This window comes from Mesoplodon densirostris, chromosome 11 (genome assembly GCF_025265405.1).
Source record: "Mesoplodon densirostris isolate mMesDen1 chromosome 11, mMesDen1 primary haplotype, whole genome shotgun sequence".
Lineage (NCBI taxonomy): Eukaryota > Metazoa > Chordata > Mammalia > Artiodactyla > Ziphiidae > Mesoplodon > Mesoplodon densirostris.
Window position 1 is genome coordinate 69,388,125 of NC_082671.1, and position 26,796 is coordinate 69,414,920.

Consider the following 26,796-nt stretch of genomic DNA (forward strand, 5'->3'; position numbering starts at 1 on the left):
CATTATACCACCCTTTATTATCTCTTTACTGCCGTAAAAAAGTGATTCTATCTCTAGAGACCAAACAGCATACAGAGACATTCTCGGAAGAGAATCCCTTCGTGCCCAAGCCTCTGTGACTGATTTTAAATCTGATCACCTGCACAACGGAGATGGCTTCGTAGTGGAAGGGGGTCAAGGCCCTCTGCTGAGATCCGCTTTTCCTCTGCTCATGCCGCGGCTCCCCTCGGAAACGGGCACCACAATGGGCCCTGCCCTGCCACAGGAAAACATATTCCTGGACCACAGGGAGAACAGGGAACCTCGAACTGGTCTTTGACTTTTCAGAGTCCAAGCACACTGGAGGCCATGCACAGCGGCCAGTCCCCGGTGAGCTGTGTCTGGGGCATCATGGGGCAGGAAGCTGGGCACCGGTGGGGGGGTGTTGGCAAGAACCCAGGGGGGCCTCACAGACTGACAAGAAAGTTTGAGTTCTGCTCCACCACTGACTGTGCGACTTGGACAAGGTGTGAGTCTCCTGAGCCTGCTTCCTCCTCTGAAAATACAAAGGGCAATTCCAGGTGACAGCCCTGGTGGCACCCCTTCCCCACTGAAGGCAGTGAACATGCATGAAATGGTCTAACTGAGGGCCTGGGCTGTCCTGACCCCGACCCTAAGTGTCTGTAAACACAGTGCACATCTCCAAAGCCCTCGACCACCCAGAGCAGCAGGTCTCCAGGAGCCTCTTCCCTTTTGGAACCTTTCTCCACTGTTCTCTGTTTCCAGTGAGCCCCGAGGCCTGGCCTAAGACCTGTCTGTTACCGTGGAGCTGGCAGAGACTCACAGTCAGTGGTTAAGACTGCAGTCTTAGCAGCTCCCACCCTGGGGCCCCCCCCAGCTCCAGCGGGGAAAAGCAGAGCAGAACTGGCTCACCCCGATTCAGGGCCTTGCCGCTCCCGGAGGGGCCTGACAAGGGCGGCCCCTGCCCCCACTCAGGCCGGGCACACCTCCCCTCTTCATCCGGCCCTGGGGAGCCAGCCCTGCCCAGCCTGCCCACTCTGGTGGGCTCCAGAACCAGTGCTCCTCTTGGACCAGTTCTCTCCGGTTCCTTTCCACCTTACTGCCCCCTCTGCAGCCATCCCAGTGCCCCTGGGCCCAAGGAGGCCTAGGGATGGGGCCCAGGGACGGGTGCAGGCCTCAAAGGTGCAGACACCAACTGGGGTTCCACTCTGGAGGCCGGCTGGAGAAGAAAGGCGGGAACCACCCCCCAGGGGCGAGGGGGCGCTAGCAGTGGCCACAGGCTCCTCCAGGGTAGGTGGTGGCGGGAAGGGGGTGGCCTTGGGAAAGCAGTGGCTGCCACTCGGGGGGCTCGTGGACTGCCGCACTTGTGCCCCTTGTTCTGAGAAACAGCAATGGTCATGGCTGAGGCTGCCCGGAGGACTGCCTCCAGCCCCTGTGCAGCCGCTGTGACAGGGGTCCGGTCTGTGCTGGTGCACTGAGAGAACGTTCTCTACAGCACCGCAGACTGTGGAGCGAGAGTACGACGCAGGCTGAGCACCAGGCCCCCACTGGCCCCTGGGGCACAGGCAAACGGCAGGAAAAGGCCCGTCCTGCCCAGAGCTGGGCCCCGTCCCCAGGCAAGGTCCTGCTCAGGCTGCACTCCGTGGCCGGGCTACGGCGCCATCACCACACTCTGCTCGCCGTGGTCCACGCTCCAGAGGCGGTAGAACTCCGCAAAGTCCACGTAAGGCTCGACGCGGCCATCCTCGCCGGGTGGGAGCGAGTGGGCGGGCCGGGAGCGGAAAAGGCCCCCGTCAGAGCTGGAGCTGCTGCTCTGGGTGTGCGTGTTGGTGGACTGCAAGGTCAGGGTCGGGCTCTGGCTGGGAGCACAACAGGGGAAAATCAGTCGTGGGCCGTGGCGTCTGGCCAGCCCCTCAGGGCACAGGCCACAAAGGCAACCACAAGAGCCAGCCGGCCAGATGTTCTTCGGGGCAGAGGAAAAGTCAAATGTACTTTTGAAGCTCTAGCTACATGTGGCTCTTTAAATTAACTGGAATGAAATAAAATGGACCCCTCACTTCAGTGCTCAGTAATCACGTGTGGCTAGTGGCTACTGCGTAGGATGCAGAACTTGCCACCCGCAGAGCAGCGCCGAGCTGGGCGCCATCCACTCTGACTTCTCCAAATCCATCCCAGACCAAACCCCACTGGTCACAGGCAGGCCAGGGCTCTTCTCCCGGAAAACCTCCTTACTCTCTCCTACTCGTTCCTCTCGCAAGCTGGGTGGGGACGGGCCCCCCATGTTCCCAGAGCTCCCCAGGCACCCACCCTCTGCCACACAGCCTGTAACATCTGGGAATTACCTGCTAACCCACTGTCCTGTACACTCCCAGCACTCAGAGCTGGGCCTGCCTGGCAGCGGGGTTGGGGGGCAACTAAGCTCTGACGCAGGATGGAGGGACCCAGGGAGCTGGAGGCACAGAAGAATGGCTGGTTCTCCTGCCTGGTCTGGGATGGCTGCTACACGCCCTGCCTTTGTGGACACAGCTGGTGGCTCCTCTGAGCAGCCCTGCAGGGGTGGGGAGGCCACCCGTACAACGCTCAGGATGCCCATCATTCAGCTGCCTGGCAGGCCCCTCCAGTCCACAGGGGTGGCGGCAGCAGTGGTGGCAGGGAGAAGGAAAGGCCCCCTGCGAGGCACAGGGAAACCTTCCTGGTGGCCCTTCCAACCGGCCAGATCCTGAGTGGGCTGGGTGGGGCACCTCTTATTATTCTGTGCAGGGCTGGAATGTGGAAACCAGAGCCCAGCCCCCTGGTGTGGCAGGTGGGGGTACATTCCCCAGATGTGGAGGGGGCAGGGCAGACACCAGACCTGTCAGGCAGGTCTGCCAGGAGTGAGGAGGGGGCCTGCCCACCACACCCCCAGGCTCCAGACGCCCTGCTGCCTCCACCCCTCCCCCAGCCTGAAACTAGAGAACTCGCTTCAAAGCTAAAATCAGACGCTTTAGTCAGAGAGCACTGGCTCTCATAAGCCGGCACAGGCCAAACAATGTCCCACAAGCACAGATACCATGGGGAAGGCCCCCCAAATCACACATTCCAAGACGGGAGAAGAGAAAAGAACAAGAGGACAACCTTCCCATTAAATGAAAACGAATACATGGCACCTGCAAGAATGAGCAGTAGGCTGCCAGCATGAGCTGCCTGTCTCCACCCCCTCCCTTCCGGCTTCAAGGAGCTGCTGGAACCTGCAGTCCCGCCTGGGAGGCTAGGGAGGCCTCCCCAGGGATGGAACTGGGGGATTTGAGACCCCAGCACATCTCAGGGCATCTCATCCAAGGTTCCTCAGGCACAGGACGTGGCCGTACGGCCACTCCTGTCCAGGGACCCAGGGCTGTGCCCAGGAAGCAGGCCTGAGATGGCCGGGGCTGGGGGTGGCCGCTTACTTGGTGAGGGTGGGAGTGGCTTCGTCCAGGGTGGAGGCGCTGTGGGCCCCGTTGACTAGCTGGCCCTGGGAGGGCATGACGAGGGACAGGGTCACGCTGGTTTTGCTGGTGCTCTGGGCGCTTGAGTAAGGCACGGATACGGGGTACACGCGTCCTCCTGCAGCTTTGGGAGGAAGAGAGTGGTGGGCTACCGGGCGCGGCTCGGGGGGACCCTGGGGTGGCAGCAACAGGGCCGCTCCAGGGCCTGAGAAGGTAGGCGGTGGCCCGGCTCGGATCCCCTAGCTTGCCCCTCTGCCCCTTAGGACAGCGAAGGAGTATCTGTGGCAGAGACTCTTCTGGGCCAGGCAGGGGCCTCCTCTCAGCAGCAAAGCACTGCTGGTGCTCAAAGCAGGAAGAGAAGTGCTGAGCTGCCTCAACGAAAGGGTTACTGCCTGGCTTCCCACGGTGCTTTAACCCAAGGGCTAAGTATGCTCCTAGTTGAGGTTGGCCCAACAAAAATACGGTTGCAATAACAAGCTAGAGAAACTCCAGTAACCCCGGTGTCCGTGGGAGAACAAATCCATCTGATGCTTGAGTGCTAGGGCTTGCTTGTTTGAAAAAAAGAAAAAGAAATGCAGCCCCCAGGAATTGATGGTCTTGACACTAAAGCAGCACTGGGAGGGAGAACAAAAGAATAATTCTTCCTGGGCAACATGATTTAGAATTAAAAAGGTAGAGAGTAAAGCGTCTCTCCCTCAACTCTGACATGCCCAACCTCAGCTAGGTCCCTTCCTTCTAGGGCCTCAGTTTCCTTTCTGTAAAAGGGTTGTTAATGAGGACGAAAGGAAATATGCGGGCGAGGTGGCTGGCGCACAGCAGGCACTGAGCCCGCAGCTGCCGCTGTCCCCGATGTGGCCCGTGGTGCTGCAAAGTGCTTCCCGCGCACTCAGGTCTTTCAAAGGAGGCCAGGGCAGGTGGTACTGTCCTCATTTCACAGACAAAAAGGGAAAAGTAAGCACAGCTCAGACAGCTTTAAAGTCAGGGCCTGGCCTGGAGCTGCTCAAAGCCAGGCCTCACGACTCCACTCGGCCCCAGGCAGCAAGGCCCGTGGCCTCCGCTGCTGTGCCCCACTCCAGCCCCGATGGCCCCCGGCACAGGCTTGCAGCACACATACCTGGGGCGGGGGCGGGGGCGGGGGCGGCCTGGCTCATCTCCCCCAGGGGGTAGCCGAAGTTCCGCACCAGCAGGGTCATGTCCTCGTGCCTCGGGCAGAACTTGGCACGCTCCCCGCCACTGGCGAAGGTGTCACTGTGGATGCGCTTCACCCGGTCCACCACGGCCTGGGCCACTGCATCCAGGGAAGTCTGCTTGGCGAACTCCGTGTCGATCATGGCGGCGATCTCCTGGGGGCAAGGGGAGCACAAACCTGGTGAGGAACCGAGGGGGCCCAGGGAGTGTAGGCCACACCTTCACAGCCGAATCAGGACACTTAGGGGTCACCAGCCAAGCAAGTGGACGGCCCCACCAGCCAAGCCTGCAACCTGAGCTTCTCAAGGTATACAGGATAATTCTTTTGGAACTTTCTCATTAGAAAAGGTGTGACCTTGTGATTTCTCTGATTTTTGGCTTCCACACACCAAAAAAATGGGGGATAATATCCACCTGACGGCATTACAGTGAGGATTAAATAACATAATGGATGTGAGGGCACTTCGGAGACCACTAAAAAGCTCAGTACAAATTGTCATTATTATTCAGCTTTCTTTCCTGGAACAAACTTATTGTAGGAGATGATATGTCGATTTTGTCAGAAATTGAGGATACAGGATGAAGAGAGGGTCCCTGCCCTCAGAGAAGTCCACTGTCCAGTGTATTCTAGAACCCAGTAGAAGCCACTGGACAGTCTTATCGCGAAGAGCAAAGAAAGGAAAAAAAAATCGCATTTATCGTAAGATAAAAAATATAAACACAAAATCCTCTACATGATGGCTGGCTGCAGTCTCTTGGAGGTAGGAGGGCAGGGGCAGGTAACAGGAAATGACCTGGGCCCGGTCCGGGGGGCTCAGCTCCAGCACTGACCAGCTTTGTCACCTGAACTCTGTGAGCCCCAAGTTCCCTAGCTTGACATGGCAGTGAGCCCCTGCCCCTACTATGTTATAAGGCTACTGGAAGGAATGAGATAAAATAGATGAAAAACCTTGAACACAGGTATTAGGAGACAGTTAGGCACCTAAGACTTTCCCTCATTATTTTTAATTAGGACAGAGCAGAAAAGGTTACCTTCTCACCAGAATCACAGATGGAAGGAGAAACACAAGCTGAACTTCTCTGACTGACCCAGCAAGCCCAGGTCAGGTAAAGGCAGCTTCCCTTCAAGATCATCCTCGATGTGACTGCCTCCAAGTCCCACTTTAGTGACGACCATCTGACACGTGCATTCCAAGGTGTAGGAAAAAGCAGCAGCTCCCCCTGGCTGAGAACCTATGTCTACCATGCCCAGCCTTCATCACAACCCCACAAAGGTAGATGTCATCATCCCCATCTCAGAAACAAGGATTGAACTGTATATCATCTGCAGCTCAAAGAGGGAAGCGAAAGAGGCAGTGGAGCCTGGGCGGGCTGCACGACTCCTTGGCCAGCGCTCTATGTACCAGGCCGCGCCCCTGCTGGGCTTTCCTCCGCGGCCCACCCGGGCCCTACCCAGACAGTCTCCAGAGCCACGTGTGCCTGTGGAAATTCATTTCCCTCACCCTCTTCCCTTAGGCTTTGCTCAGGGCCCTGGGAACTGACACTGCTTCAAGCCCAGATGAGCAAAGCTTTTGGGTAGGATGGGTGTTCTTGGAACTCTGGGCTTTTTCTTCCCCCAACTTTGAACCCAGAGAAGATGTCTGGTGAAAGCATGTGAGAATCAGAGCTCTGAAGAGCATGACACCCTGCAGGCTGGGCAGCCATGCTCTGCTCGGGCCCAGCTCACCTGGTTGGCCTGCCCAGGCCCGTGGGCTGCCTCCAGGGCCTTGTACAGCCCCTCGGACATCAGCACCAGGAAGCCAGTCACCCCATCCAGGGGCTGTGCACCGTGGATTTCAGGCTCCGCGATGATGGGCTTGGACTTGGCAGCGCTGTGGGAAGAGAGCAGAGGGCACAGCTGTGCTTGGAATGGCCCCCTGGGGACATTTATTCTGGTGAGAAGAATCTACACCCAGAATGTAAAATAAAACACACATCTGACAAGAGGAAAAGAGAGAGAGGAGAGAGAAAACCAGAAAAACTGACCTGTCTTCTGAGGGCAGCTCTTAAAATAAAGCTCAGAGGGCCAGGAAAGCCAGGGGGAGGCTGGGGTCACAACGGCCAAATGCCCAATCCTGGTCCCACTCCGCATTTCCTGTCCACAGAGCTGGGGGGTGGCAGGGGGAGGGTGGGACAGCCAGAGGGATGGGTTCTCTTTTAAAAGCCCACTCCTCTTGGGCTCCTCCAAGCTGACCCAGGCCCCACATACACTCTAGCTGCAGAGGGACAATGAACTGATGCACCATCAGAGCTGGTCAATGTCAGGAAGCTCCAACATGCACACATGCACACAGGGCAAGGATAAGAAGATGTTCCTGGCAACAGGATTTGAAAGAGTGAGTCTGGCAACATCCTGAAGGTTGGTCCATCAGCAGGGGCGGGTTAGGTGAGTGCTGACAGCTACACACTGGAATCCTAGCAACTGTTACCAAGAATGCTGCCAGCCTAAATTGTAGGTGCGCAGGAATGGAGGAGTGGGTGCCTAGACTGAAAAAAGTGAGGTGCACAACACTGGGCGAGGAATGCTAGCATTTGTGGGTGTTTTGAAAAAGCAACTTGCTCCCTCCCCACCCCCAATAAGCACGCGCCATGCACAGTGCATGTGGCGCGCACACACATGCGCGCATGTACACAGAAACTCCAGGGCAGGATACCTCAGAAACTAGCAGCTTCTGAGGAAGGAGTCTGGGCTTGGGGTGGGAGGAAGATTCACTTTTCACTGCATATCCTGGGCACTGTTTGAATTGTTTTAAACCACAGATGGACCTTTCCATAAAGCGAATGAACCCGACAAATTAGAGACAAAAGGTTCCAAATGTAATGATTTAAACCTTGTGAGGGTGAGGAGCTGTAACACATGTTTTCTAAGACACAAGATGGGCATCCCTCTCTCTCTCTCTCTCTCTCTCTCTCTCTCTCACACACACACACACACACACACGCGCGCGGTGTTCTCGCATACCGGGTCACCGTAGTTCAGGACATGAGCTCTGAAGTCAGCCTGCCTGGGTTCAAGTCTTGCCTAAGCCCACTATTAGCCCTGAGACCAGGCAGGCTACCTAGTGTCTCCATGTGTCAGTTTCCTCACACGAAAATACCTTTGGGACAATAACAGCACCCACTTCATAGGGCCTGAGGACTGAATAAGAGAATGGATGTAAAAAACTGTGCATGGGCTCAGATGAAGGCTCACGTTATTATCATCGTCTGTTTGCTATGAGCAGTGGGTGGCATCCAGAAGGGACAACCCATCTGGCAGTCCCGCCCTGGCCCCAGTCATGACAATACTGACCAACAGGCCTTCGGTCTGTCTCTATCCACACCAGGCAACTCATGCCAACTCTGGCCTCTCCTGCCAGGCCCTGTGGCACTGGTTGCTGCCCTTGGCTTTGGCCCAGCTGCCCACCTAACCCCTTGCCAGCCTAGCTCTACAGGACCCCAACTCCTGGCCTGCTGCCTGCTGGATCCAGGGCCTGCCCCACACCAACCTCTCCGGGAGAACGAAAGAATCTCCTTGGGCTCCAAACTACCTCAATTGTACCTTTTGTCCTGAGAGCCTAAAATCTGCATCTGCCCCAGGCCTCTGGTCTTACAAATGGGGGCAGCTGGGCCGGCCCCTCACCTGAGCAGGTCGATGTCAGTGTAGCCGTATTTGACCTTGTAGTCCCCAATGCGCCTGGTGCTCTCCTGCCCACAGATGACCCCCACTTGCTTGATCTTTCCTGCATCCAAACCTACCAGAGGAAGAACAACACGACAACCTCAGAGTTTGTTCAAAAAGAAGAACCAAAAGAAGGGGATACAGACATATCCACAAAAACAAGGCACTGAACACGAAGTGAAATCATAGCAGGCACCTTGGAGGGCAGTTAGCCCAAAGTCCCCCAGTGTCCTCAGCCCCCATCCCCAGCAGAACACCCATGGCTCAGAGTCCTCCCCTACGGGACAGCAGATCCAGCACCGCCCAGCTCAGCTCCCTCTGCAGCCTGGGCTCACAGGGAAGGGAGGGGGTGGCCATGGCAGCAGCTGGAGCCCCAGGACTTCTTTGGCCACTCAGTCTCCACCAATAACAGTGCATACCAGAGACTCCTGGAAGCGTTTCACATGTAATAACTCTTTCAATCCTCACAACACCCTGAGGTTAAGTGTTACTATTATCCTCATTACACAGAAGGGGAAACTGAGGCACAGAAAACTTAAGTAAGTTCCAAAATCACCAACTAGTAAGTGGAAGGGCTGGGATTGAACCCCAGGCAGGCTGGTCCCAAGCCCAAGGTCACAGCCCGTCCACTTCATGCCTCTCTCTACATGGCCAACAGAAGGCACAGGGTGAGCCACCAGGCCCCACCCCCCACTCACCCAGCTGTGAGAGCCGGAAGAGCTCATCCTCATTCTCTGTGGTGTGGTCCACGTTCAGCTGTGTCACCTGAAGACCATCCACCGTGGATTTGCATAAAAGTGCACGGTTCGTACCTGCAGAAGAATTTGAGCAGCTGAGCAAAGACTGAGAGCACAGCGAAGAACGGGACACGTTGAGAAAAAGAAAGAAACGGCAAGCATCTCACACGTGGAAATCCTTGAAATGAGCAAAGAAAATAGGCTCAGACCACTGGAGCCAGTCACCAGTCAGGGAGAGGTGATAATATTAAGGAATTAGGTTAAACTTTTCCAGTGACATCCGAGGACAATTACGATTAGGATTTTAATAAGAGACCTTTTCTCTAAGGAGCCACACAGCAATATTTACAGATAGCACAACACAATGTCTGGGTTTGCTTAACAACAATGCGGGGACAGAGGGCTGTAGATGAAGTGAGGCTGGCCGGGGGAGGATGCTGGGGCTGGGGGCTGGGCGCACAGCAGTTCATTAAATGCTCCTCACTCTGCTGTTTATTATAGTTTTGAATTTTTTCCACAATGAAATCTTAAGGAAAGGAGGAAAAGAAGCGGGACCGTATCGGTGGGGTCTCTCCAGAGCCCCTGCAGTAAACTGCACCCTGAGGGCACCGCCTTCTCAGGCTCCCACACGGCCCTTCTTCACCTACTAATCCAAATGCCCCTGTGACGTCTCACCCTCCAGCCCACACCCAGCCCATCCTGCCGCCCTTCATGCCAAGTGGGTCTTCCACAGCCGGGCAACCTCTTCCAGACAAGGAAGCCACTGAGGTAGCCCAGAGAGGGGACACAACTCCCCAAGGCCACAAGCCAGTTAGGGGCACAGGGGGGGCTCAAGCCGGGACACCAGCCTCTCAGCAGGTATTTCAAATGCCCCGGGCTGGGACTGAGACGTCCTGTGGAGTTAACGGGAAACACTTAGTGGTCTCAGGACGCTCGAGGTGGAGGTCTTCCGTGTCTGGGAAGCAGACCACCCAAAGGACACACGGATCCCGAGGCTGACCTTCTCCCCTGCTCTCTCGCCTTGGGACAGGCAGGTGGCTCACCGACATTGGCGACATAGAGCCTGTTGTTGAGAAGGACCGCCACCACGGCCATGGCTCCTCCTGAAATCTCCTTCTCCAACATCTTGAGTCTTTCGAGGATCTTCTGATACTGAGGAGGCAGCTGGTGCTGAGGGGCGCCCTAGAAGCCACCATCGGCGGTCAGAGCAGGCCAGGGCCTTGGAGAGCATCTCACCAACCTCCCCTCCCTTAAAGACAGAGCATCTGAGGCCCGGCTGGGAAGGAAGCTGGCTGCAGCTCCAGGGCAGGCTTCTTTCAGGAAAGCCAGGCGTGACCTAACTCGTCCCGTCGGCCCTGAAGGTACCTGCGCATGACGTGAGCAGGCAGGTGACGAGGCCTGGACAGATTCGGGCCGAGGACCGACCTGGAAGGAGCTTCTCTCACACCCTAGGTCCACCCCAAGTGGAGTCGCAGAGTATGGCTGCTCGTAGCCAGCCAAGGAGGGCCCTAGGAGGGCAGACCCGTTGCCACCCGCATCCCATCAGAAACTGTCCCCTAACGGCTGCCGCTCTGGCCCGGTTGTATCAATGGCCTGGGAGGGACGTGGCAGATGAGTCCTTGCTCCTAGCAAAGCTGGACCTTGATCTGCTTCTCCTGGGGCGCAGGCTGGGGACGTTACCTCAGGCAGCTGGGACTGGAGGCTCGCCTTCTCTGCCAATGCATCATCGATGGACTCTAGGAAGCTCCTCTCCACCACATCGAAGGCCTGGAGGCAGAGGACAAGGAGGCAAAGGCCAGTTCAAACACCACTGTCATCTGATGCTGAAATGCTATTAACAGCAACAAGCTGTATCAGCTGCAGGCTACCACGCGCTGGGGCCTCACACAGCACCACCAGGCACTGCTGCTCCTGCAGAGCAAGGTCTGATAAAGGTGGCCCCGTGGGGCTGGTGCCTTCCAGGTGGCAGTGCAGAGCGACCAGAGACGCGGGACGCGGCACAGAGGTGGGGCGCACAGGTTCGGAGTCAGGCTGCCTGAGGGTGACAACCAGTTCTGCACCTGCCGGCCAGGCAGCGCAGCCTCCTCACGGATCGACAAAACAGAGGAAGTGCTGTTCTGAGCGTGACTGAGGGTGTCCTCCCTGAGCACCCAGCACCCGGCTCAGACTAAGTCCAGGTCAGTGACAGCTAGTGTCATTGCCACATCCTGAAGGCCCCTCAACACAGCCACCTTTCCCAAGGGCACCAGCTGAGAATCACTGGCACTGGGCCTCAGGTGTCAGGGCAGGAAAATGGCTGGGAACGCTGTTTTCGAGGAAGAGGAATCCACACTTCTCATCTAAAGCTAAGTGCCCCTGGACTTGCTTCCAAAAGGCAAAAGGCGATGCCAGGAGGAAAAACTCCAGAACAGCAGCAAGCAGAAACGCAGAAGTGGCAAACAAGTACGAGCCAACCAGGAGCGAGGAGGTGGGGCCTGGGGAGCCCCCATTGACCAGCGGCTGAGTGCCTAAGCCACACGGAGGGAGAGGGTCACCCTCAATGACGTTGTTTCTACCAGGGCTCAGCAGCTGCCACCATACCCCACGTCCAAGGCAATGTCCATAATCCCCTTCCCCAGGAGCATCTCGTCCAGAGCCAACCCTGCCAGGTGTGGGGAAGGACTGCTGCTGGCTGCCCGGCCCTGCACCTGGGAAGTGGGGTGCCCCTGCCGCTGGGAGAGGCTCCCAGAGCTGGTTCTTCTGCAGAGGCAAGGAGCCAGCGAGGTCTTCAGACCAGCCCCAGGCTAACCGCACGCTCTGCAGTCGCAGGGCCGAGGCCCAGGGAACTCAGCCACGGCCAGCCAGCCTGAGCCCCAGTACCTGCAGCAGGACCCGCCGCACGTCGGCCTCAGTGTGCTCGGCGCTGAGCTGGCCCAGCAGGAGCTCCGCGGACAGCCGCTGGGCCACGAAGTTGGTTACCCGGTTGCCATCGTAGCCGTTGAAGACCCCGTACAGGAAGCAGTTGTTCTCACTCCTGACAGAGGGAGAGGGCAGGAGGTGGCCTGAGACCAGGGGCTCACAGAAGAGTGATGCCAGCTCCAGAGTGAGGGGGAGGAGGGAAAGGCATTGGGGAGACAAAAGACACAGCAGCTGTGGCTTCAGGTGCCCACGTGGGTCCCCCACTTTGACCATCATTGCACTCTGGCCATCACTTTCTAGGATACCCCTGCCCCCTGTAGCAGGCCTTCAGCTGGTCTGAGGTCTAGATGTGGAAGGGACAGCAGCAGACACCACCTCCCGTGGGCCATATCGCACTAGGAAGCCCCACGGAAAACAGCTGCAAAACTGCTTTCTCTTGCTTGCAAACCTACTTCTGGTGCCCAGGAAAGCACTGCCAGCACCCTCACCTGAACTTGAGCCAGTTGTCCTCTGGTGGGTGGCTCTCAGTGCCCTTGCCATCAGCAGAGTAGCTGCGGTTGGAGGCTGAGCCAACTCCAGAGAGGTGGCAGAGCGGCAGGTCGTCCGTCCAGCTTGGCTGCTGCTCCTGGGAAGGACACCAGGAAACCAAGACGCATTACCTTCTCGCCCAGGGCAGGCCCCACCTCATCTTCTTTTTCTTCCCCAACAAAAACCTAGCAGGCCCGGAGCCCCACCCAGAGGGTTCCACTTCCTCCTGGAAAACAATGATGCGTGTATGAACAAACACCTGCAGAAAGGTTTGCGTGGTTTATGGCTAATCCACAAACTTCCCCAGGAAACCTGAAAAAGACTAGAGTTCCCACATGCAAGGCTCAGCAGTGATCTCCAGGAGTGCGCTACGCTGTGGAGCATGAGTGAAACACACATACACAAGTGAAGCAAACTCCTCGTATAAAAACTCTTTGGTGGTCCCCACCTTGCACTGCAATGGCTCTGACTCCAATCCCTTGGGCACTGGTTAAAACCGCAGATTTCCAGGCCCCTCCCACAGAATGTCTGATCCTGGCGGGGCTCAGGATATATGCAGTGTAAACAGCTCCTCCCAGGTGACTGATTCAAGCAACCCAGATCCACACCTAGAGAAAGTGACTTAGCTCAGCCTCAGTCACTCTTCCTGGCACTGGGGTCTCCACGCCCTGGTCCCCACTCCACCCTGGTGTCCTCTCCCATCTGCCCCCCTGCCATATGCTTCTCCACTAGGACCAAATGCTTGCAGTACCCTGTCCACATCCCGCTCTTTCCCTCTGCATAAAACACCCTCCTTGTCCTTGTCTAATAATTCTCCATGTCCTTCGGGACTCTGGCTCGGGAGTCACCGCCTCCAGGAAGTCTTTCTTCAGGAAGCCCCTCCCCAGGCTTGGTTGCCAGCCCTCTTGCGTATCCCTACTACACTTGGCCCCCCACTTTTGCCTGTGTCTGACCCCCATTCTACCCCATGGATCTCAAAGCAAGCTGTTCAGTATAACCATGACAGAGCTTTAAACACAAACACACGCACATATACACAGAGCTGTCTAGGAGGCGGCCCAAACACAGACTCTGAATTTCCTAAATCTCCTTGGGCGGGGCACTCTGAGCACCTGCATTTTCTAAGCCCCAGAATCGACCTGGACACAAGGCACAGGTGTGATCCACTAACTCTCACTGAAAGCATCCCCTACACCCAGCCCCCACTTGAGAGCCCTGCCTGGTTCGCAAAGGCATTCCCGTGCCCACCAAGCTGAACTAGAGCAACCTAAAACTGGGAAAATCAAAGTTCACCTGCAAGGAGAGTAAAATTTGGATTGAAAGCTTTATTGAAAATTAAACAAGCACGAATACTGTGCACAACTTCTTACAAGTTAGCAGTAACAGACTTCAAAAAAGGATGTGAAAACTACTTCAACAGGCTTTTGCAATCAGATATGTAAAAAAGCCTGTGGTTAGCTTCCATGGCAAATTTCATCTTTTGTTTATTTACATACTGACAGGGAGTGACTTTATAGCTTTTTAATTTTTTTTTTCATTTCAATTGCTTTTATGCTGCATTTATTCCAGTGCTTTAGTTTTGTGCTTTGCACCCTGAAGCAACTTCAGCAGGGTGTGGGAGTTTGTTTTTATTTTTAAATTAGCATATAGTAAAACTGCCTTTCTGGTGGGCAGGTCTATGAATTTTAACACTCTGTAGAGATTTGTGTAACTACCGCCACAATAAAGATACAGAACAGCCCATCTTCCCCAAACACGCCCTCATACTGCCCCTTTGAAGCCACACCCTCCCCTAACTCCTGGCAACCAGTGACCTGTGCCCCATCACTCTACAGTCTTTTCAAGAATGCCATAAATCAAATTATGCAATGCATACCCTTTTTCTTCCTCTTTTTATTGTGGTTAACACATGTAACATAAACTTTATCATCTAAACCATTTTTCAAGCCATCTTTAAGTGTACATTTTACTGGTATTAAATATATTCATAATGTTGTGCAGCCATCACCACCATCCATCCCCATAACTCTTTTCATCTTGTAAAACTGAAACTCTATACCCATTAAACAAAAACTCCCCGTTCTCCCTTCCCTCCAGCCCCTGGCAACCACCATTGTACTGTATGTCTTTAAGTACATAACCTTTTGAGACTGGCTTCTCTCACTCAGCATTATGCCTTTGAGATTCATCCAAGCTGGTGCGTGCATCAACAGTTGGTCCCTTTTTATTGTAGAGCAGTATTCCATCATAAGGATGTAGTACGGTTTATCCATTCATCCCCTGAAGGGCATTTGGGCTGTTTCCAGTTTTTTTTTTTTTTTTTGGCGGTACGCAGGCCTCTCACTGCTGTGGCCTCTCCCGTTGCGGAGCACAGGCTCCGGACGCGCAGGCTCAGCGGCCATGGCTCACAGGCCCAGCCGCTCCACGGCATGGGGGATCCTCCCGGACCAGGACACGAACCTGTGTCCCCTGCATCGGCAGGCGAACTCTCAACCACTGCGCCACCAGGGAAGCCCGTTTCCAGTTTTTGGCAATTATGAAGAGAGCTGTTATAAACACTCATGGGCAGGTTTCTGTGTGAACATGACTTTTCATATCTCTAGGGTAAATACCTAGGAGTGAGACTGCTGTTTAACTTTATAAGAAACTGCCAAACTGCTTTCCACGGTGGTGCACCATGTGCATCCCACAGGTAATGAATGCACAACAGTTCTTGCTGCTCCACATCCTCATCACATGGTATTTTTTTTTTTAGACATTCTAAGAAGTGTATAATGATATCTCATCACAGCTTTAATTTGCATTTCCCTAATGGCTAATAATGATGTTGAGCATCTTCTCATGTGCCTATTTGCCATTCATATATCTTCTTTGGTGAAGTGTCTCTTTAAGTCTCATACCTATGTTTTAATTGTGTTGTTTGTTTTCTTAACTACTGAATTTTGAGAGTCCTTCATATATTTTGGATAAAAGTCTTTTCTTGCATATGTGATTTGCAAATATTTTTCCCAGTCTCTACCTGCTATTTCATTCACTTACCAGTGAGTGTCTTTTGTAAAGCAAAAGTTTTTAGTTGTGATGAAATCCTTCTTTAAAAAATATTTATTTATTTTTCTTATTTTTTCAGCTGCGTTGGGTCTTAGTTGCAGCACACAGGATCTTTGTTAAGGCATGTGGGATCTTTCGTTACAGTGAGCCGTCTCTGCATTGCAGTGCTCAGGCTTCTCTCTAGCTGTGGCGCACGGGCTCCAGAGCACGGGGGCTCTGTAGTTTGCAGCACGCGGGCTCTCTCACTGAGGCACGGGAGCTCAATAGTTGTGGCCCCTGATGAAATCCATTTAATCATTTTTTTTCTTTCATGGTTCATGCTTTTGATGTCATGTCTAAGAACTCTTTGCCCAGTCCCAGGTCAAGATGTCTTCTGTTTTCTTCTAGAAGTGTTATAGGGACTTCCCTGGTGGTCCAGTGGTCAAGACTCCATGCTCCCAATGCAGGGGGCCCAGGATTGATCCCTGGTCCGGAAATTAGATCCCACATGCATGCTGCAACTAAGGGCCTGCATGTCTCAACTAAAGGATCCCTCATGCCACAACTAAGACCTGGCACAGTCAAATAAATAAATTTAAAAATAAATAAATAAAAAATAAAAGTGTTATAGTTTTACATTTAGACCTGTGATCCATTTTGAGTTAATTTCTATATAAGGCAGGAGATTTAGGTAAATTTTTTTTTTTTTTTGGCAAATGGATGTCCAATTTTTCCAATACTATTTGTTGAAAAGACCATCCTTTCTCTGGACTTCCCTGGTGGCACTGTGGTTAAGAATCCACCTGCCAAAAAAAAAAAAAAAAAGAATCCGCCTGCCAATGAAGGGGACACGGGTTCGAGCCCTGGTCTGGGAAGATCCCACATGCCGCAGAGCAGCTAAGCCCGTGCACCACAACTACTGAGCCTGTGCTCTAGAGTCCATGCGCCACAACTACTGAAGCCTACAGCCTGTGCTCCGCAACAAGAGAAGCCACCGCAGTGAGAAGCCCATGCACCGCAATGAAGAGCTGCGCCCCCAGTCGCCGCAACTAGAGAAAGCCCACGCGAGCAACAAAGACCCAACGCAGCCAAAAGTAAATTAAAAAAAAAAGAGTATTTTAAATACTTCCGGTTACTTGAAAAAAAAGACTATCCTTTCTCCGTTTAATTACCTTTTGCACCTTTGTCAACAATTAACTGGCCATACTCGTATGGGTCTATTTCTTGACTCTATTCTATTCCATTGATCTATGTTTCTATCCTTCCACCAACTCAAAGCTCTTGATGACCATAGCTTTATTAATCTGTATTTAAAATCTACATTATAGGGCTTCCCTGGTGGCGCAGTGGTTGAGAGTCCGCCTGCCGATGCAGGGGACATGGGTTCATGCCCCGGTCCGGGAAGATCCCCCATGCTGCGGAGCAGCTGGGCCCGTGAGCCATGGCCGCTGAGCCTGCTCGTCCGGAGCGCTCCGCAACGGGAGAGGCCACAACAGTGAGATGCCCGCGTACCACAAAAAAAAAAAAAAAACTGTTTTGGCTATTCTAGTTCCTTTACCTTTCCATATAAATTTTAGAATCAGCTTGTATTTACAAGAAAATCCTGCTGGGATTTTGACTGGAATTGTTTCAAATCTATAGATCAGGGCCTCCCTGGTGGCGCAAGTGGTTGAGAGTCCGCCTGCCGATGCAGGGGATACGGGTTCGTGCCCCGGTCTGGGAGGATCCCATATGCCGCGGAGCGGCTGGGCCCGTGAGCCATGGCCGCTGAGCCTGCGCGTCCGGAGCCTGTGCTCCGCAACGGGGGAGGCCACAACAGTGAGAGGCCCGCATACCGCAAAAAAAAAAAAAAAAAAAATCTATAGATCAATCTGAGGAGATGTGACATGTTCACTATATTGAATCTTGCAATTCATCTAACGGTCTGTCTTTAAAAGTCCTTGTGTCTTCTTTACGGGACTTTAAAAATTCACACAACTTCACCACAAGGGCTAAAAAGCTACCAATGCCTACTAGTAGTCTTTGACGACAGAACATATGACTAAAATCTACTAATGGAAAAGGAACAGCGACGAGAGCTGAAATCCTGCTCAGCTCCCGATGACGCTGAGCATTTAACTCTTTCAGGTCAAGCTACAGGGAAATAAAACAAAACAAAACATAAAACTGCTTCACAGTAACACAAAATTGTTTCTAGTTTTAACCCTGACCTGTCTCATTTTAAAGCAACAAAAATGTCTCTCTTAACGTAAGTGTGAACTTCAGTCTTTGGAATCCACATATGACATTATGCAGTGAGAGTATATTTGATTAATACATATATTCATTCAACAAATGTTTACTGAACATTTACAACAGGCTGGCATTACTCCAGGTGCTGTGGACACAGTGGAGAAAACAACCAAGGGTCCTGGCTTGAAACTTCCTTTCTAGGGAGAGAGACTTCAAACATGTAATACAATAAATAAACAAGGCACTTTTAGACAAGGAAACGTGCTATGGAGAAAATACATCAGGGTAAGGGGACAGACAGTGGTGGGGAGGGCTCTTTCAGATGAGGTGGTCAGAAGAAGCCTCTCTGGTGACCTCTGAGACAGACCTGAACGATTATGGAGCAGTGGCCATTTCAGAAATTGGGGAAGGAGCCTTCCAGGCAGATGCAAAGACCCTGAGGTAGAAAATAAAATGACTTAGGTTTAAGGAAGTGTGAGGCTGGCGTGGCCTCTGTAGTGAGTAGCAGGGAAAGTGGCTTGCTCCTGCGTTCACACACATGCACGCACGTGTGTGCCCAAGTAAGGACAGTGTAAGGCCTTTTAGGCCACAGAAAGGAGTTCACTGCCAAGGAATTATATTGCAAGGAACAGATATTGCCAATCATCCCCTATGTCTGAGATCTGATTAATATACCTCCATCACCAAGGACCTCATAAAGGTCTCAGGCAACCTCGCAAGTAAATTTCCAAGAAACTCCTTTTTCTAGGGTCTGCCTCCTGCCTCTAACCAGGATGAAATTAAGCATAAGATTAAGCAGAGGCACAAAAGCATCTCCCCAACTAGGAGTGTCTCCTGTCCTGAAAAGATGGGCCAAGAAGCCAGTATTCGGCACCCCAAAATGTCCCAGCTGTTTTAAAGCATGGGAGAAGACATTTATACTTTCTAGAATCCTGTTTGTGATTAAAACTGAGATTAAGATGGATTGAACTTGTCCTCTAATATGAGATGAACAATATGAACGTGTCGCCCACGATGCAAAACCTGTCATCAATGCTGCAATCACAGTGCTTCCTCTGCCATTATCTAACTCCCACAAGGGACAGAGACAGGCTTCCAGGGACTTAAATCTTTCCAATAAATTCATACTTTCCAGAAAAAAAAAAAAATACTACCCGAGCAACTTATGGGCCCACTCGGCATTGAGAAATACACTATGAAAAAGACTAGTACATTAGTCTTTCACAAGGAAGGAGACAAACTCAAATGGATGACTGAGGAACTTGCCACATCAGTGTGTCATGGCAGAGGAACAATTCATGTAAAAGCACTTCAAGATGGGAGCTCAGGAAGCTGCTCTCAGGAGCGGCTGATGCCACGCTGGCTGCTGCAGCCATGCCCGGCTGACATGAGCGTAGCAAGCTCCCCAAACCAGAAAGACTGTGTGTCTGACAGTGGTCAACCTACTTAACAAGCACCTTATTCTTCAGAAAGTATTTATGCCTAGTGTCTGGATACTTCTACAGGGTTAAGTGCTTTTTCTGAAATTTGATTTTCATAATGTTGAGCTAGTAATATTTTGGAAATGCATTTATTTTAGTAATTGGCAATCAGTGTTTACGTCAGTGGGTAAGGACTCCAGGGCTTAAGGGCAGTGTTTGTCCATTTCTGATAAAAACACTTAAGGAAACAGTAATGGATGGATATTTTCTTAATGTGCCATTATATATATACTTCGGTCAGTCCTAATACCAGCATCTTACTTAGTGGCTAAACACAAAAGGCATTCGCATTAGGATCAGGAACAAAGCAAGGATACCTATAGTCTCCATTACTTAATAATGAACTGGAGGTGTTAGCACATGCAATTAGACAAGAGAAAAGAAGGAGAGCATACGACTTGGAAAAGACGTACAGTTATCTCTATTTGCAGTTGATATGATGGCATTTGGAAACCCTAAAGAATAAATAATAAAACTAACTCAACTGAAATAAATCAGTAAGGTGGCAGGATACAAAATCAACACAAAAAATCAACAGCCTTCATATACTTAAAAGAAAAGATGGGCATCTAGCCTCTACTTACTGTCAACTAAAATAACAAAGTCTTTTTCCTCTGAAGTTCTCTTGAGTCAGTTCCCCAAAACCACACTCCTGTAGAGGAGTTTTTTTTTTTTTAGAGGAGTTTTTTAAACTTAAATTTATATCGGTTGGATTATATCTTAATGCTTTCATCTCAGCCATCCAGCCTGTTGACATAGTTTTGAATCTCACCCTTTGACAGATTAACAATCTCACTCAGCTGTCTATCTTGTACAGATAAGGCCTGCTACAGAGTGTTCCAAATGACTTCTAAAAAACTGTGACCAGAACAAAAAGCGTGGGAAGCTAACCCACTTCTGACAGGAGGTGTCTGCACTAAACACAGAAGGGAAGTAACACCTCCGCCAAAGGTTTATGATACTTGAAAAGCCATATGTATTTTTGGAACCTCAAATAAAGAGGCTACTGACCCTAGAGGTACAGTCACAGAAACAAGCACATACTTTAAAACAAACCAACTATTTATATATGAACCTTGCTGAGCAAAGTTCTCCTATTTCACACTGACATTCTTTAAACAATGAGTTTCTAGCCAACTTGCCTTGCTATTTAAGAAAGAAGAAGTAAGAAAAAAATTACCCGAAGAACATATTAAATAGTATCTATGGTAAAGCAGAGCCTCCCCCTTTCTGTCTTTCCAAGTCCTATCCACCCACAAAAGCCCGGCTCAAATCCCACTGGTGCCAGAGGCCCGTGTTTCCCAAACCTCAACCATCCACTCACCATCTTCAACAAATTATCCATTTCATGTTTTTTCTTTAATCTGCCATTTTTTCTTTTATTCAAATGACTTCATTTTGAATGTAAACTCTTCAGTATTATAAGTGGAAAATCATTATTACCTGCCAAATCTTGATGGTAATAAAAAAGGAAAACAAAACAAGGTTATTAAATTCTAGCTTAACTCATGGGCTGCTGCACTCTGAGCTGAAGCCCTGTTCTCTCTGTTGAAATAAAGGGAGATAAGCAAGAATCAGAAAGGTGTTACATACATACTAGGACCAAACCAAGTTTATCTCCTGATATCATCAGGAAGTTTCAAAGAGAACTAAAGAGCAAATAACCTCCATATGTAAGGATGCGTTTTACATTGGCATACACCTAACCATCTCACTGAATGTGTTCCAGGTTCTGGGAAAATACTGCCCAAGGCCATGGGGCCCCTTCCCTGAGAAATCCATTCCGTGGCCTCACCGTGCATTCTGGGTACCTACTCACTGGCTATTAACTATTTGGCAACTTGTGGCAACTCTCAGGTTATAGCCTGGTATTGTTAATTGGCTACTTTATTTCACCGATTCAAAGACACGTATTTTCAACATTTTTAATATTGCTGAAGTTAGTGTGTTACAAGTTAATTAGCAGGGCACTTTCTTTCTTAGTAGCATATAAAATAATGATGTGTCCTTATAATCCATAGTGTCTTAGACCCAATGACATATGGGCAATTTCTCAGATACTCATGAGTGCTCCTTCAGCAACGGCCCTGCATAGAGTGCAGTCCCCACAGCAGCTCAAACATTCAGTAACAAGCTGCCAGCGAGTTCCAGGAGGTGCTACCTGTGTGGGAGTGGGAGAGTATCTGGTCCTCCCTGATTTCAGCAGTGGCCCTCAAATCATTCTCACCCTGCTGTGGCCGGGTAAGCTTCAATTGTATTCTCCCCCTTCTCTCCACCGCCATCGGGGATTATCCATACCAAGCATTCATTGCTGATTCTATTAAAACCCTCCAGACTGCCAACACTCTTGCTTCCTTCCTCCACGTTTCTGAACAGTTTTCGGAAAGGTCATGTATTTTCTACTCACACAAACCACCCACCCCTCCACCCCTGCACACACTGATGCACACTTTCTCCCACGCCCGCAAATGCCAGGCCCACAGCACCAGCAGCAAGCGGTGCATAGCGCCTGAACATGAGTCGTGAGAAGCTGAGAAAGGGGAGTCTCAGGCTTAGAGCCTCGTAAACACATACAACAGTGAGTATGGCTCACTTAACTCTTTGATGGGTTACAAATTCATTTCTCACAAGAAAGAATCTGTTTCGGGCTTCCCTGGTGGCGCAGTGGTTGAGAGTCCGCCTGCCGATGCAGGGGATGCGGGTTCGTGCCCCGGTTGGGGAGGATCCCGTGTGCCGCGGAGCGGCTGGGCCCGTGAGCCATGGCCGCTGAGCCTGCGCGTCCGGAGCCTGTGCTCCGCAACGGGAGAGGCCACAACAGTGAGAGGCCCGCGTACCGCCAAAAAAAAAAAAAAAAAAAAAAAAGAATCTGTTTCAAAAAGCCTAATTTTAACTTGATTTTCTGAGGGAGATTCCAAAGTTCATATTTTGGTATAAATTTCTCTAGTTATTCAATTGTATTTAACCCATTAAGGGGGTCACACCTTGCACACATATATTTCAGCATTAGCACCTCACGTACACGTGACCATATCACATAAAAATAGTCCATAAGGGCTTCCCTGGTGGCGCAGTGGTTGCGCCAATGCAGGGGACACAGGTTCGAGCCCTGGCCTGGGAAGATCCCACGTGCTGCGGAGCAACTAAGCCTGTGTGCCACAACTACTGAGCCTGTGCTCTAGAGCCCATGAGCCACAACTACTGAAACCCACACACCTAGAGCCTGTGCTCCGCAACAAAAGAAGCCACCGCAATAAGAAGCCCGCGCACTGCAACAAAGAGTAACCCCTGCTCACCGCAACCAGAGAAAGCCTGAGCGCAGCAACGAAGACCCCACACAGCCAAAAATAAAATAAATTTAATTAATTAATTAATTTTTAAAAAAAAGTAGTCCATAAAAGTCCCCACAGAGACTCATCTCAAACTCCTGGGCAGCAGAAATAGACAAAAGCATGATTCCAAGTTCAGGCCACAGCTTGAATATCAAATTATAGTATGAAAAGGCCGAGTGTTTTTGTGCGAAAGCACCCGGATTCCTTAGAAGCAAAAAGGAAGCTCAGAAAGGGAGAATCATGCCCCCAGGAAGATGGCTCTGGGTGGGGGCAGCAGTTCTTTCTCTCCAAAAAGCCTAAAACACTCTGATGCCTCCTGCCATCTCTATCTTTGAGAATGACCCCCTTTTCCTTCCTCGCTTCCCCGGGACCGACCCCACTCCTGGCCCCCACCTCTTTCACTAGGGTTTCCATCAAAGGTTCTCTTATGTTTTCATCACAAATATAGCACTAAAACATTCTTAAAGGGGCTACTAATAATTGTGGAGCTTACCGTGTGCTGGAGCAGCTGGACCACATTCTGACGGCATATGAGACGGTTGTAGGTGATGGTCTAAAGGATGTTTTTATTTTTTATTTTATTTTTTTTTGCGGTACGCGGGCCTCTCACTCTTGTGGCCTCTCCCGTTGCGGAGCACAGGCTCTGGACGCGCAGGCTCAGCGGCCATGGCTCACGGGCCCAGCCGCTCTGCGGCATGTGGGATCTTCCCGGACCGGGGCATGAACCCGTGTCCCCTGCATCGGCAGGCGGACTCTCAACCACTGCACCACCAGGGAAGCCCAGGATGTTTTTATTTTAAGGCTATGTGTTTATTTTAACATACATTAGAAGAAAAATATATGGCTAGGACCTGTGATTTCATAGATAAAATTGCTCAGGAAAAATTTGATTTCAAGTTGACTTTTTAAATAATTAAGTAAATAGTAGTTTAGGCAAAATTAAGCTCTTGATTCTCCCCGCCCCCAGGGCACGCCTCCTCCAGGGCTCCCCACCTCAGTAAATGGCACCACTGTTGTTCCAACCAAAACCTCGTAGTCCTTCTCGACTCTTCTTCCTCTGTCACACACCTCACACTTGATCCGTCAGCAAACCGTATCAGCTCTTCCCCCCAAACACAGCCAGAATTGGGTCCTTCTCACCACCCCTCTTCCGTCACTCTGACCAAGCCTCTGTCGTCTCACACCTGGGCAACGGGGAGCACCACGCAGCAGGTCCCAAGCTTCCACTCTCGCCGCTCAAATGCCTGCCTCTCGACAGAAGGCTCTTTCTCCAGCCACGAACCAGATCACTTCACACCCCTACTCAAACCCACCCTAGAGTTTCACATCATACTTAGCACAGAATCCAAAGCTCACATCAGGATCCACAAGGCTCCCTCGGACCTCGGCTTCTACTACTCCCCCAACGTACTCCACTCCAGCCACGCTGGCCTCCCTGACGCTCCCCTAACAGGGGAGCCTGTGCACCCGTTCCCTCACGCAGGAATACTCCCTCCCACATCGCCCACCTCATCTCATCAAATGTTCAACTGTCTTCCCCGACCACTCTGTCTGAAACAGGCCCTTCACCCGCTCGCTGTCTGTGAATCCTGCCTATTCTTCCTCACGGCACCCCCTATGTTATATTCTGGATATTATTATATCATATATAATCTGCACTTCTTTCTGTTTCCTATCTCCCTTACTAGAACATAAGCTTCACGAGGGCAGGGTCCCCTGCACCTACACAGTGCCTGCCACATACTGAGTACTCAGTGATGTTTAAGGGAATGAACCGTAGACCTTCATTCACATCAGGACTGAAGGTGGAGCTTCATGGCTGGAGGGTAACCACACCAGGCCAGGAGTGTAACGTGTTCATTTAATACTGACAACACTCCTGGGAGTCCTCTCGGGTGGGGAAACCAAGGTTCAGGGATGTTAAGTGAAAAATCAAGGTTTAGGGATGTCAGTGACTTGCCCAAGGCCATACAGGACCCGTGAGCTGTTTTATCAGGTTGTGAAGGGCCCAAGTTTTTTTGAAGCTACTTCAAAAGCTCATCTTTTCTTCAAAAGTCCTTTTAAGGTACTACACTACCTGGGGAGCAAAGGCAAAACTCCTCAGGATGACATTCCACGAAGCGCTCTGCCATCTTGTCCCTGGCACTCCCTCCCAGCACCATGACAGCAGATCCCCAGCCCCTCCTGCAAGCGTCCACTGACATGGTCAAATCAGGCCATCTGCAGCCCCTCAACACATTGACACTAGAGTGCCTTACACATCACATTAGTGATACAGGCTCCTTCTCCCACGCAGGACTGCAAATGCAGTGGGGGTGGACACCTGCCTTATTTATCTTCGTATCCCCAGGCCCAGTAACTACAGACCAGCAGCTCTCATAGCCACCTGCTGAATGACGGTGTTTGAGCTACTCTCACCAGATTCAGGACAGTGGAGGGCAGGCCAAGCCCAGCACACCGCGTGGACCCTGTGAGCAGAGATGTCTTGATCATCATTAGCGTGGGAGGGGTCTGGTGTGGACATCCCTGCCGTCCCTTTGCCTTTCGTCACAGTGCTATGCGCTTAAAGCTAACCACCCAACTTTAAAAGACTGTACACATTCTGGAGCTAGCAAAGCCCGCCTCTGTCTAACCCGAGGTCCCTGGGCTCCATCACACCGATAAGGGAGGGAAGCTGGCAGCCACTCTCCTCAGCAAGCCACGTCAGCCTACGACAGTTAACCACACAAGCATCTGCCACAATCCACCCAGTATTTCTGGAATATTTACTACACTGGGGACATTTACACAGGGGCCCTGCCCTCCTACAAAGCAGAGGGCCAGGCCTACCTAACCAACTCAAGGATAAGGCCCAACTGCCAGGCAGTAGTAAAATAAAGGGACAGCCAAAGGTGTGGAGGGGAAGAGAGCATTCCCCACTGGGAAAAGCTGGGAATCGCTTTCCTGGAGGAGCAATTTCAAAGGGAGTCTACACAAAGCCTCTCATTAGACTACAGCAGTGAAGGCCACCCTTACCCTCTGGTTCCAATGCTTCACGACCCCTTAGGGCAGTAGGGCCAAGATCTGCTGCATTTCTGTAAAGTCAGGGCTGAGCACTGGACCTGGCCTCAAATGCTTTACTCATTATTTTATAAACAATTTATTGAATGCCCGGCACCTAGTGGTGGGAGGTGCTGGTAACGCTATTCAGTGTTACCCTCTCTTCAAGTTCACTTTCCAGTACAGGAGGCAGACAAGTCCACAGGCAAGTACAACAGACTGCCATGTCTGAGGAGGACCCAGGGGACCAGCAACCTGCCCTCAGTCCATGGTGCCAACACGCATGTGCATCTATGTATATGTGTGTCAAAAGGATGCAGGGGCTGGAAGACACCAGTGACAAACCCATGAGGGTCCAGACTGGGGAGAGGTGGGAGGGGGGAGCCTCAAGACAATCCTCCCACTGTCTGCTCTTACCTAACGGATAAGGAAACTGAGGCTGATGGAAGCACAGTGAGTTACAGCCAGGATCAGAACCCAGTCATTCCCTCCGTATAGCCTAGAGGTTAAGAGGGTTTCTGGAATCAGAATCCCTGATTTTAATCCTGCCTCTGCCACTTACCAGCTGTGTGGCCTTTGGCAAATGACCACCTCTCTGTGCCTCAGTTTCCTCATCTGTAAAACAGGAAGAATTACGGTACTTGTCTCACGGGGCTGTTATGAAAAATTAAACTTAGAAATGTAAAGCTACTGGCACAAAGCCTGGGATACAGTAAGCGATACACAACTGGCTGCTGCTGCTATGATTATTATTATCGCACGACCCGCCCAGGGCCCGGGGTAGGCTCGCTACCCCGGCTCTCTCGGCGGCCGCGCGCCACTGTCCCTGCGGGCTCCAGAACGCTCCCACCCTCCACGCGCCCTTGACGCTCGCGGCCGCTGGACCGCGAATCCGAGCCCCCGACGGCCCGGCCGGCAACGCGCACGCGCGGGCCTTGCGGGACCGCACGCACCCGGGGTCGGGAATGAGGGGGGGCCCGGCGGCCACACCCCGCCAGGGACGGGGAGGCGACTAAAGGCGGAGAAGGAGCCGCGCTTGCACCCAACAGGTCCCCCCGGGATCCCAACCCCCAGCCCGAAGAGCGAGTGGGTTCCTCACACTCTGCAGCAGGCTCCTCCTCTGCGCCGCCATCTTGGAGGGACCCCCGCGAGCGCGCCCTCCTCCCGGCAGAG

General features: G+C 51.8%; 1 protein-coding gene across 3 annotated transcripts; it reads right to left on the minus strand.

Moving 5' to 3' along the window:
* On the minus strand, nt 1-26,796 carry TAB1 (TGF-beta activated kinase 1 (MAP3K7) binding protein 1). 3 transcript variants are annotated; one of them, XM_060112480.1, is made up of 12 exons: nt 26,186-26,220; nt 20,580-20,707; nt 12,476-12,612; nt 11,949-12,102; nt 10,770-10,856; nt 10,133-10,271; nt 9,051-9,164; nt 8,314-8,425; nt 6,379-6,523; nt 4,579-4,807; nt 3,426-3,588; nt 1-1,859 (listed from the first exon to the last, which is right to left on the minus strand). In XM_060112480.1, the coding sequence occupies exons 2-12, from the start codon at nt 20,598-20,600 to the stop codon at nt 1,652-1,654; spliced, it is 1,509 nt and encodes a 502-aa protein (XP_059968463.1). In that variant the 5' UTR covers nt 20,601-20,707; nt 26,186-26,220; the 3' UTR covers nt 1-1,651. The 3 variants fall into 3 exon arrangements, with proteins under 3 accessions (XP_059968463.1, XP_059968462.1, XP_059968464.1); XM_060112479.1 differs by lacking the exons at nt 20,580-20,707; nt 26,186-26,220 and adding an exon at nt 26,723-26,796; XM_060112481.1 differs by lacking the exons at nt 20,580-20,707; nt 26,186-26,220 and adding an exon at nt 26,723-26,796 and having other exon boundaries at nt 1,747-1,855.